At 48.1% G+C, this 12,234-nt stretch overlaps 1 protein-coding gene across 1 annotated transcript in view; it reads right to left on the reverse strand.

Moving 5' to 3' along the window:
- LOC144823813 (uncharacterized) overlaps positions 1-1,632 on the reverse strand; it is a 135,889-nt gene extending 134,257 nt beyond the window's left edge. Inside the window, exon 1 of the mRNA XM_078682668.1 lies at positions 1,538-1,632. Coding sequence (XP_078538794.1) covers positions 1,538-1,598 — 61 coding nt within the window. The 5' untranslated portion in view covers positions 1,599-1,632. The remainder of the gene's footprint in view (positions 1-1,537) is intronic.
- Positions 1,633-12,234: the final 10,602 nt, after the last annotated feature.

The raw sequence follows: 12,234 nt of genomic DNA on the forward strand, positions 1-12,234 counted from the left end.
TCATGAATCACAGCAGGGTGCTGGGAGTTATGACCTTGGACTGCCAGCAGTGTAGCCTGGGATTGACATACGTATGTCAGGATTTAGGCACAGCATATTCAATACACATATGAATCCCACTTTCTTGCACTTCAGAACACAATGAACATAAGAATGATAGGGTTCCTGTAGTGTTTCAAAAGAGGAGCTTAATGATTTCATTGTACTGGTCCTGGGGGAGGTTGTAATAATACTCAGAAGTCCCTGTGTTCTAGAATAGATTGGACCGAAAATCCCTGAGTTCTTTCACTGCAAATGTGGGTACATCTAATGACCCTGAAGTTCCTACACTTCACAAACTGAGAAAACTGAGGTCTAGGAGTTTGGTCTGAAAGATTCAATCTGGAATCAGCTGTGGTGGCCTACTACAGCCGGCACTTGCCCCGTGCCGGTTATAAAGGCCAGGAATCTCGGATTTATGTTCGATAAAAATCTCACTTGGGCGTCGCAGATTAATCAAGTCTCGTCTGCATGCTTTTTTATGCTAAGGGGCTTGAGAAAGATTCTACTTTACATTCCCTTTTCTTTGAGGAAAACAAAGATAGTAGCCGCCATTTGATCTAGAATTGATTATTGCAACGCCCTTTATTCCGGAGCAGGTGCTACTAAACTGGCTAAACTTCAATCTATTCAGAACGCGGCAGCCAGAGTTCTGCTTGGGTTATCTAAACACCAGTCTACATTGAAAGCTATAAAACAACTTCACTGGCTTCCAGTACGACGACGTATTGATTTTAAGGCACTTTGCCTGGTGCACAAAGCTTTGTTTGGAGGTGGGGCCGAGGATGTACAAGCTCTCTTCTCACATTACCTACCTCTGCGGCTTTTAAGGTCATCCACCCTTGGCCTTGTACAACTTCCTAAGATAAAAAGAGTACGCTGCGGAGGAAAACGATTTTCCTTTCTAGCATCCAAACTCTGGAACACACTACCAGTACATTTGAGAAGATTACCTAACAGATTGGCTTTCAGGAAAGAAATCAAGACATGGCTCTTTACCCAACTTTAATGTGTTAGTGGTTATGTCTCAGTCTATTTTACCCAAGCGCCAAGACGCCTCAGCAGTAGTGCGCTTTATAAATACTGTCAGTCATACATAATGATTCCAGGGTTAAAATACTGCTGCTGGATGTGGATATAATAATGTCACAAATACTGAACTGCACAGGAATTGGACGTAAATATCTTGGGGCTCCTGCACCACAGCAGGGGCTGGTAAATGTATGTTCTGGGGAATATTGCATTGCAGCATAGGGTGGATATAATGGTCTCCTCCTTCCTGCACAGTAGCATGGGCTGGATACAATGGTTCTTGTTTCACTGCACTGCAGCAAGGGAGGGACACAGTCCGCAGTCCTGTTGCTCACCCAGGGTTGGACTGGTGTGTGGCATCTCTGCTAAATCTACCACTAAGCATCTTCAAAGCAGTTCCTTTGACTCTCATATGGTTATTTCCCAAAAAGGTTGAAAAACATACATTAAAAGGTCTGATACTCACCACCAGAATACGTCCTTTCAAAGAATGCGAGCAACAATGCAAGTCCCAGGAGTGCCTTCATTTCTTCCACAGGTTGACTTTAGTTTCACACCTGTGAACAGCAAGATCATACCCTTAATTATTGACCAGTAGTGTTAGTACAGGAACACCCTGACTCCCACAGAATGCTTCTCTTATTTATAATAAAGCAGTCAATAAACATGATGAAGCTAAGCAGGCTGGATATTATTCATTGAACTTTCGAATGCTCATTTTGATAGTCCTACTGCTGAATAGCAACACCAACAATATCGAGATACAAGAATGTCCAGGGCAGGATAGTGTGAGACAAAATATTGAATAGTGAGTGCATGTAGGAAAGCATAGATTTACTATTCTGAACTGCACGTGTATGTACTTTGTTGGCATATGTACAACATAAGGGCCTGATTATGAATCTGGTGGCCTTAAGACCACCAGACTTGCAGTGGTCCATCTGCTGCATTACAAATTTAAAAGTCGGTGCGGCAGAGGACCACCAGCTGCCCCATGGAACTGTCATTTCTTGGCGGTGGCAGACCTGCCCCAAAATGTAACATGCTGAGCGGGACTGGCGCAGTCTCGCTCACCATGTTACAAGTTCCGACACCGCTAGCCATTTCATTGCGGGAGCCCCTCCATGAAAAAGCTGGCAGTGGTGGAACAAAGACACCTACAGGGCCCCCATGTCCCCCTCACCAAGGGGATACATTCATTGGGGCATAACATGTTCCGCTCTGTCTGTTTTCTCCCAAAGCTCCAGCATAACATGGACGTCACCATCCATGCCACGCTGGAACTTTTTTGTCGTTCCCATTGCGGTGCCTCTTTTCCAGGCACCACCATGGGAAAGGCGAAAGACTGCCTGACGTACATAAGTTCAACTCGTAACACGGCAGGTGGTCCTTGTGTGGCTTTGGCACAGCTGTGTCAGCAGAGAGCTGGCAAAACTGTGCAAAAGTCGTAATCAGCCCCTTAGCTTTTGATATTTCTTTTAAATATTTTGTCCTCAATATTCTGTCCACTGACATTGTGAGTTTGATATTCAGGGTGCACACCAATTTTGACCAACTCTACCTCAATATTCGCCCCCCACATACCAAAGGGCAGAGAAAAAAAAGGAGTGAGTTAAACACATTAACAAGCTAATGGCCTGTTGGGTGCCAATTATAAACTTTTCACATTTTAAAACTGTGCTTCTCAATCTTTCTGCCCTGATAGAAGTACACTTGATTTGTTTAATCTGGAGATTCCCAACATAAAATCAATGCTAGTCTGCCCTTATGGGTCAACAAGAAATTCGTGGGGAGAATAAGGACTTGTGTATAATTTGCCCCACTAAATTCTCCTGGAGAGGGTCAGACTCACTGACTGTACTCACTCAGTACACTATGGGGCTGGTCCCACTTCACTACTGCATACAATGTCAAACTATGTTTGTTGTGAATGTGAGGAAGAGAGCTGGGATATTATGGGTTGTCTTTGTATTCCACATGTCTCCTGTATTTGAGAGAGGAGTTGAGATGGACTGGAAGAGCATGACAACAGTGCACATCTCTATTCGCACTTTTATTTTTTTAGAGGGAAACAAGGGAATTTGTCCTTGAAAGTGTTATTTCATGTGTATTTTAAAATGAATCAACATTGGAATTTAACAGGTTACAAAACACTTTACTGTGCAAACAGTTATTACATTATAACTTAATTACTTCTTTAGAATCCCTCTGAGTTGCCACTTTGAAGACCTGCTACAATGCCATTTTTCTGTGCTAAGGTTGGGATGGCGGTATAAAAAGTAGTTATACAGAATTTTCTAAATCTGTAATAGACATTAAAATCCTGAAACATATGCTGACCTTGTTTTAGCTAATGTGAATACTTAGGATGCTAGATCTAATTATTGTTGTTTTCCTGCATGCTTAAGTTGGGAAAGTTGATGCATGAGGTAATTCAGCTGTGACGTGTCAGCAGGGTGCTCCAAATCCCTTTGACTGTTTAAGATGGCTCCCGTGGGCCGTGAACTGACGAGCTCTGTGAGCACCTGCGTGCTGAGAGTGGCACTAACCCTGAGGAAACTGCAGCAGCACGTCCAGCGACCTATGAACATTTTCCCCACTGATGAAAGAGGAATCTAGAAACACGTGTCTGGGGATACACTTGAAAAGAATACTGGTACTGGCACTGGCCAACCAACTGTGAGAACTGTGTGTGAAGCGAGTAACACTGAATCACATCGACCATGATGCATGAGGTAATTCAGCTGTGACGTGTCAGCAGGGTGCTCCAAATCCCTTTGACTGTTTAAGATGGCTCCCGTGGGCCGTGAGCTGACGAGCTCTGTGAGCACCTGCGTGCTGAGAGTGGCACTAACCCTTAGGAAACTGTGGCAGCACGTCCAGCGACCTATGAACATTTTCCACACTGATGAAAGAGGAATCTAGAATCACGTGTCTGGGGATACACTTGAAAAGAATGCTGGTACTGGCACTGGCCAACAAACTGTGAGAACTGTGTGTGAAGCGAGTAACACTGAACCACATCGACCATGATGCATGAGGTAATTCAGCTGTGACGTGTCAGCAGGGTGCTCCAAATCCCTTTGACTGTTTAAGATGGCTCCCGTGGGCCGTGAGCTGACGAAAATGCACCGCGCCCGCCAAGCCAAGCACCATCAGCAACCACCTCAAGTGCATCCTGCTCAACACCCGCTCCGTCCACAGACACGCCGTCGAAATCTGGAACCTGCTCGACACTACATCACCAGACGTCGCCTTCCTCACTGAAACATGGATGAACGCCTCTTCAGCCCCCGACATCGCCATCGCCATCCCGGATGGATACAAGATCATCAGGAAGGACCGCGTCAACCAGACGGGAGGAGGCATCGCCATCGTCCACAAGAACACCATCCGCATCACGACCGACGCCGATGACACCTACACCGCCGCCGAACACCTCCACTTCCAGATCCACACCGACCCAAAGACGACCCTCAGAGGAACCCTCCTCTACAGACCCCCGGGACCACGCACACAATTCTGCGAAGACATCACGGACTTCATCAGCCCACACGCCCTCCCCTCCGCCGACTACATCCTCCTAGGGGACCACAACTTCCACCTGGAGAACAACAAGGACCGCAACACCGTCACCCTGCTGGACAACCTCGCCAACCTCGGACTCAAGCAACTGGTCAACACCCCCACCCACTACACCGGCCCCACGCTCGACCCCGTCTTTTCATCCAGCAAGCACATCGCCTTCAGCCACTCCACCGGACTTCACTGGACCGACCACAGCTGCGTCCACTTCAGCTTCAGAAAAACCACCACCCACCACTACCCGAAACAGGTTCCTCACAGGAGCTGGAGCAAGATCACCGCCGACCAGCTCACCGCCTCCCTCAGCCAGAACCCACCTGCCAGCACACCGGACCCCAACGAAGCAGCCCGCAACTTCACGCAATGGCTGACCGCCTGCGCCGACGACCTCGCACCACTGAAGAACCCCCCCAGCAAACCCAGAAGCAAGAAGGCCCCCTAGTTCACCGACGAACTCAAGGACTCCAAGAAGACCTGCCGCACCCTCGAGAAAGCCTGGCTCCTCAACCGGACCACTGACAACATGACCGCCCTCAAACACGCGACCCGCAAGCACCACCATCTCATCCGCACCACCAAGAAGAAATCACTGAAGGATCGACTGGACAACAACGCCCACGACAGCAAGGAACTCTTCAGCATCGTCAAGGAGTTCTCCAACCCCAGAACCAGCAACAATGACATCACCCCTTCACAAGATCTCTGCGACTCCCTCGCCTCGTTCTTCCACCGCAAGATTGCTGACATCCAAAACAGCTTCGGCACACCATCCTCGCGCCCAACCATCGAACCAACGCACCCCACCGCCACCCTCCAAACCTGGACCGCAGTGACCACCGAAGACACAGCCCGCACGATGAACACCATCCACTCCGGATCTCCGACTGACCCCTGCCCCCACCACATCTTCAACAAAGCCGTCTCCACCATCGCACCCCAACTCCGAGACCTCATCAACACCTCCTTCGACACCGCCACCTTCCCTGAGAGCTGGAAGCATGCCGAGCTCAGTGCCCTATTGAAGAAACCAACAGCGGACCCCACAGACCTCAAGAACTTCCGCCCCATCTCTCTCCTCCCTTTTTCTGCCAAAGTCATCGAGAAGACCGTCAACAGACAGCTGGTCGCCTTCCTCGAGACGAATGGATCCCTCGACCCCTCGCAAACCGGTTTCAGAGCCAACCACAGCACCGAGACCGCCCTCATCGCAGCCACCGATGACATCCGAGCCCTGCTCGACAACGGGAAAACAGCGGCACTCATCCTCCTGGACCTCTCTGCAGCGTTCGACACTGTCTGCCACCGCACCCTAGTCCAGCGCCTCAGCAACACCGGCATCCAAGAGAAGGCACTGAAGTGGATCATCTCGTTCCTAGCTGGAAGAACACAGAGAGTCCGCCTCCCCCCGTTTCGTTCCGAGGCCACTGAAGTCATCTGCGGCGTCCCGCAAGGATCATCACTCAGCCCCACCCTCTTCAACGTCTACATGAGACCCCTCGCAGCCATCGCATGCCGACACAACCTCAATATCATCTCCTACGCCGTCGACACCCAGCTGATCCTCTCCCTCACCAGAGACCCCGCCACCGCTAGAACCAGCCTCCACGAAGGGATGAAAGACGTCGCCGAGTGGATGAAGAACAGCCGCTTGAAACTAAACTCAGACAAGACGGAAGTCCTCATCCTGAGACCATCGCCCTCCGCCTGGAACGACTCCTGGTGGCCCCCGCCCTGGGCACCGCTCCCAAGCCAACAGACCACGCACACAACCTGGGCTTCATCCTGGACTCCTCCCTCTCCATGACCAGACAAGTCAACACCGTCTCCTCTTCATGCTTTCACACCCTCCGCATGCTCCGCAAGATCTTCCGATGGATCCCGATCGAAACCAGGAAGACGGTCACCCAGGCCCTCGTCACCAGCCGGCTGGACTACGGAAACACCCTCTACGCCGGAAAAACAGCCAAGCTACAAAAAAGACTACAACGCATCCAGAACGCCTCCGCCCGACTCATCCTAGACATCCCTCGACGCAGCCACATCTCCGGCCACCTGAGGAACCTGCACTGGCTCCCCGTCAACAAGCGGATCACGTTCAGGCTCCTCACCCACACACACAAGTCTCTCCACAACCTGGGCCCCAAGTACGTCAACGACCGCCTGACCTTCCACACGCCCACCCGCCAGCTACGATCCGCTAGCCTCGCCCTCGCCGCCGTACCACGCATCCGAAGAGCCACCACCGGAGGCAGATTTTTCTCCTACCTAGCGGCCAAGACATGGAACTCCCTCCCCATCCACCTTCGGCTGACCCAGGACCACCTCGCCTTTAGAAGACAACTCAAGACCTGGCTGTTCGAGCAGTAGCGGCCCCCTTCCCTTCCCCCAAGCGCCTTGAGACCCTTCCGGGTGAGTAGCGCGCTATACAAGTGATATGATTGATTGATTGATTGATTGACGAGCTCTGTGAGCACCTGTGTGCTGAGAGTGGCACTAACCCTGAGGAAACTGCGGCAGCACGTCCAGCGACCTATGAACATTTTCCCCACTGATGAAAGAGGAATCAAACACGTGTCTGGGGATACACTTGAAAAGAATACTGGTACTGGCACTGGCCAACAAACTGTGAGAACTGTGTGTGAAGCGAGTAACACTGAACCACATCGACCATGATGCATGAGGTAATTCAGCTGTGACGTGTCAGCAGGGTGCTCCAAATCACTTTGACTGTTTAAGATGGCTCCCGTGGGCCGTGAGCTGACGAGCTCTGTGAGCGCCTGCGTGCTGAGAGTGGCACTAACCCTGAGGAAACTGCGGCAGCACGTCCAGCGATCTATGAACATTTTCCCCACTGATGAAAGAGGAATCTAGAAACACGTGTCTGGGGATACACTTGAAAAGAATACTGGTACTGGCACTGGCCAACAAACTGTGAGAACTGTGTGTGAAGCGAGTAACACTGAGCCACATCGACCATGATGCATGAGGTAATTCAGCTGTGACGTGTCAGCAGGGTGCTCCAAATCCCTTTGACTGTTTAAGATGGCTCCCGTGGGCCGTGAGCTGACGAGCTCTGTGAGCACCTGCGTGCTGAGAGTGGCACTAACCCTGAAGAAACTGCGGCAGCACGTCCAGCGACCTATGAACATTTTTCCCACTGATGAAAGAGGAATCTAGAAACACGTGTCTGGGGATACACTTGAAAAGAATACTGGTACTGGCACTGGCCAACAAACTGTGAGAACTGTGTGTGAAGCGAGTAACACTGAGCCACATCGACCATGATGCATGAGGTAATTCAGCTGTGACGTGTCAACAGGGTGCTCCAAATCCCTTTGACTGTTTAAGATGGCTCCCGTGGGCCGTGAGCTGACGAGCTCTGTGAGCACCTGCGTGCTGAGAGTGGCACTAACCCTGAGGAAACTGCGGCAGCACGTCCAGCGACCTATGAACATTTTCCCCACTGATGAAAGAGGAATCTAGAAACACGTGTCTGGGGATACACTTGAAAAGAATACTGGTACTGGCACTGGCCAACAAACTGTAAGAACTGTGTGTGAAGCGGGTAACACTGAACCACATCGACCATGATGCATGAGGTAATTCAGCTGTGACGTGTCAGCAGGGTGCTCCAAATCCCTTTGACTGTTTAAGTTGGGAAAGTGTGAAGCAGGGACACAGAGGAGACTGAAACAGTAGGCCTATTTGTCTGATTGCGGTTCTCTTCATGCTGTCAGACGTTGACAGCTGCTTTCTTTCCTTGTGTTCATTATCTGCCCATGCCTTTGGCCTGAACCATTATTGTAGGGTGTGCAATTAACAACGGTCAACAAACACATTCTTGAGACTACATTAAATACTGTTAACCTACTGTGCAAGGAACAAAAAGTCCTAATTAATAGGTTCATTTGGATGTTATTTCGGAGAGCCAATCAAACATCCAATGAGATTATGGAATGCAGTCTGTAACTACTGTGAGATGGCCTTCCCTGTAACTCTCTTAATAGGGAAATGAGAACTCTTCCTTGAAACGTAGAAACATACATTTGAGTGAGGAAAATTAAGTAGTTGTCCTGCTAGGCTTTCTCAGTTTTTCTGCCTTGATCACGCTGGCTATTTGTGCACCTAGCAGGTGCAGCCAGGAAAGACAATTCTTTCCACACTGACCCAAAACTCTGTATTCTAATTTTGCAATGTTCTTCAGTGGGAGCTGTGATCAACCAGTAAGGGTGTAACTCAAGGGAGGTTGTGTGAAAGTTAACACCAGACATAATATAGTACAAGTTAACACAGTGCCAACTTTTTTTGCCGTTCCCATTGCAGTGCCTCTTTTCCAGGCACCGCCATGGGAAAGGCGAAAGACTGCCTGATGTACGTAAGTTCAACTCGTAACACGGCAGGTGATCCTTGTTTGGCTTTGGCACAGCTGTGTCACCAGAGAGCTGGCAAAACTGTGCAAAAGTCGTAATCAGCCCCTTAGCTTTTGATATTTCTTTTAAATATTTTGTCCTCAATATTCTGTCCACTGACATTGTGAGTTTGATATTCAGGGTGCACACCAATTTTGACCAACTCTACCTCAATATTCGCCCCCCACATACCAAAGGGCAGAGGAAAAAAAGGAGTAAGTTGAACACATTAACATGCTAATGGCTTGTTGGGTGCCAATTATAAACTTTTCACATTTTAAAACTGTGCTTCTCAATCTTTCTGCCCTTATGAAGGACACTTGATTTGTTTAATCTGGAGATTCCCAACATACAATCAGTGCTAGTCTGCCCTTATGGGTCAACAAGAAATCGTGGGGAGAATAAGGACTTCTGTATAATTTGCCCCACTAAATTCTCCTGGAGAGGGTCAGACTCACTGACTGTACTCACTCAGTACACTATGGGGCTGCTCCCACTTCACTACTGCATACAATATCAAACTATGTTTGTTGTGAATGTGAGGAAGAGAGCTGGGATATTATGGGTTCTCTTTGTATTCCACAGGTCTCCTGTATTTAAGAGAGGAGTTGAGATGGACTGGAAGAGCATGACAACAGTGCACATCTCACTTCGCACTTTTATTTTTTTAGAGGGAAACAAGGGAATTTGTGCTTGAAAGTGTTATTTCATGTGTATTTTAAAATGAATCAACATTGGAATTTAACAGGTTACAAAACACTTTACTGTGCAAACAGTTATTACATTATAACTTAAGTACTTCTTTAGTATCCCTCTGAGTTGCCACTTTGAAGACCTCCTACAATGCCATTTTTCTGTGCTAAGGTTGGAATGGCGGTTGGAAGGCAGATTATTTGGAGGCCCAAGGCGAACATATTTTGGAGGTAACTATATGGTTTAACTCTGCATTTTATTGCCCATTTATTGGTAATTTGAGTTCACATAATGACAAACAATACTGAATTATATGTTAAAACTTTAACAGGGTCACTCAAAAACAGTTGAAATATTCTTCTGGCACTAGCTAAGTCTATACAGATCATCATGATTATTCCATGTACTGGCTGAGAAACCCAGTTTTTATACTACTCAGAAGAGCTCTACACTGGTCCAGCTACCATGGTATGTAGAACAAAGGGCCTTATTATGATGTCGGTGGGACCACCACAGACAGGCTGTCAGTGGTGGCCCCACCGACTTCCAGGATAGCGGTCTGACTGCCGCATTATTATGCAGTCAGTTGGACCGCAGTGGTTGGAGGAACAGACCACTGCCTGTCGGGGAAGAGGTTAGACCGAAATCCCTACAATGAAAGTGGTGCCTGCGCTGGCACCTGCATAGGGATTACAATGTCCATTTTCTACAGCTTTTTGCCTTTTCAGGGCGGTCCCACCACCATGGAAAGACTGTCAGGAAGGGACTTTGGGGGACCGTAGCAGGGCCCCATCCCCTGTGGGCCTCTGCTGTGTGGCCAGGGGGGCACGTGTGCTGCCACCCAAATATTCCTGAACTGTGGGCCAGGCACAACATGGTACCTGGCAGATGGTGCATAGATGTTTGCACCCATGCCCTCCGACCACCGTCGTAATGAGGCCCATTGTTTGAATTTCAAATATACTGATCACTGTGAGAAAAGAGATTAACGAGGGTGTGGAAGAGGCCCGTGGTTGGAGTGCAGCCTGCTCTGGAGTGAATGTGCCCTGCCTCAAGAACCAACATTGCACAGGTTGGGGGGATACTGGGACTTAACCCCGAGCAGTTTACGCCCCATTTACTTATACCCTCAGCCTTGCCTGCCCATTGTATTGTGTGCATAAGGTGGATTGCTACATTGCTCTGGGTGGCTGACTACATCCCCTCCAATGTTAGTTCAAGACACAATCCTCAAACAGCCTGATGGCACACACAAGGTCTCAAAGTCTCTAGCAGGGGCAGGGTTAGAGTACATGTTGCATATCTGACTTCATACAGGAGGGGAGTGTCTTTTATCTAGACGTGTTATCACTGATAATATCAATAATCTTTTTTTAGAAACTTCAAATTTCCATCATTGATGATAGCCAGACAACATAATTAATATAGACCAAATATATAAATTGACCAACCTGTAATTAGTTTTAAACTCATGAGGTATGAATTCTGCTATGAAGTCTTGGGAACAGCTATGAAGGCAGAGATTAATCCTGTCAAAGGGCGACAGACCTCCAAAACTGCATTCACCAACCCTGTGTATCAAAAGGACAAGGGCGCCAATGCCAAGGGGGGTCTCTACCACATATTAAGCCTTCATTTCACCTCACATCTCTCTATAGTATTCCCAGAATATTCTTCCATCAGTCTCTACACACTTACCTGCTTTGGCACTCCTTCAAATATCTCAGTGAGTTAACTTTCAAATGGTGTGCACCCTGAATGTCGACCCCAGAATAGCGAAGGAACTCAATATCAAGGGCAAAATATCAAAACAAATAATGGCAGTTAAGTATGTATAGATTTTTTATACCTAACTCCACATATATGTACCTAGGTGGTACGTATATCTTCAAAGCATGCAGATGTGGAGTTGAGGGACAGTAAGTCTATAAATTCCTCAATGCACTTACCTTTTGAGATTTTAAAGGGATATTTACAAGGTAAGGGCTCAGAGCAGCACTGTGTCATTTAAAATACACAGGGATGCACTGTATTTGCCAGAATACAGCCCACCCCTGACTTTTCCCTTGCGCTGTTGCTAAAAAAAGCTGCCCATCGCAAACACAGACACTATTGTGCCATAGTGCAAGGCTACCTGCATTGCAGGGATGATTCCCTGTAACACAGGCACCCTTCTGTTGCAGGGATGTTTGTTTATGTGCAGAAAGGGACACCTTCCTGCACATAGACAATCCTTGAAGGAGATACAATCCTTAAAGGAGATTTTGTCTTTCTAAGTGTTCTCCATTCTCAGCACACATACAGAGAGCAAAAACGAGGAGATATAAAAGTATTTCTCTTTGTTGCACCAATCTAACGCCTGCTGTTCAGTGGTGTTCGCTTTTGGTACTGCCTCAGATTTACCGATCCATGTAAATTTGAGGCAGAGTCAAAAAGCAATGGGTGTTGTGGCGGAACACCTACAGCAACACCCATC

The sequence above is a fragment of the Lissotriton helveticus genome, chromosome 3_1 (genome assembly GCF_964261635.1).
Source record: "Lissotriton helveticus chromosome 3_1, aLisHel1.1, whole genome shotgun sequence".
NCBI lineage: Eukaryota > Metazoa > Chordata > Amphibia > Caudata > Salamandridae > Lissotriton > Lissotriton helveticus.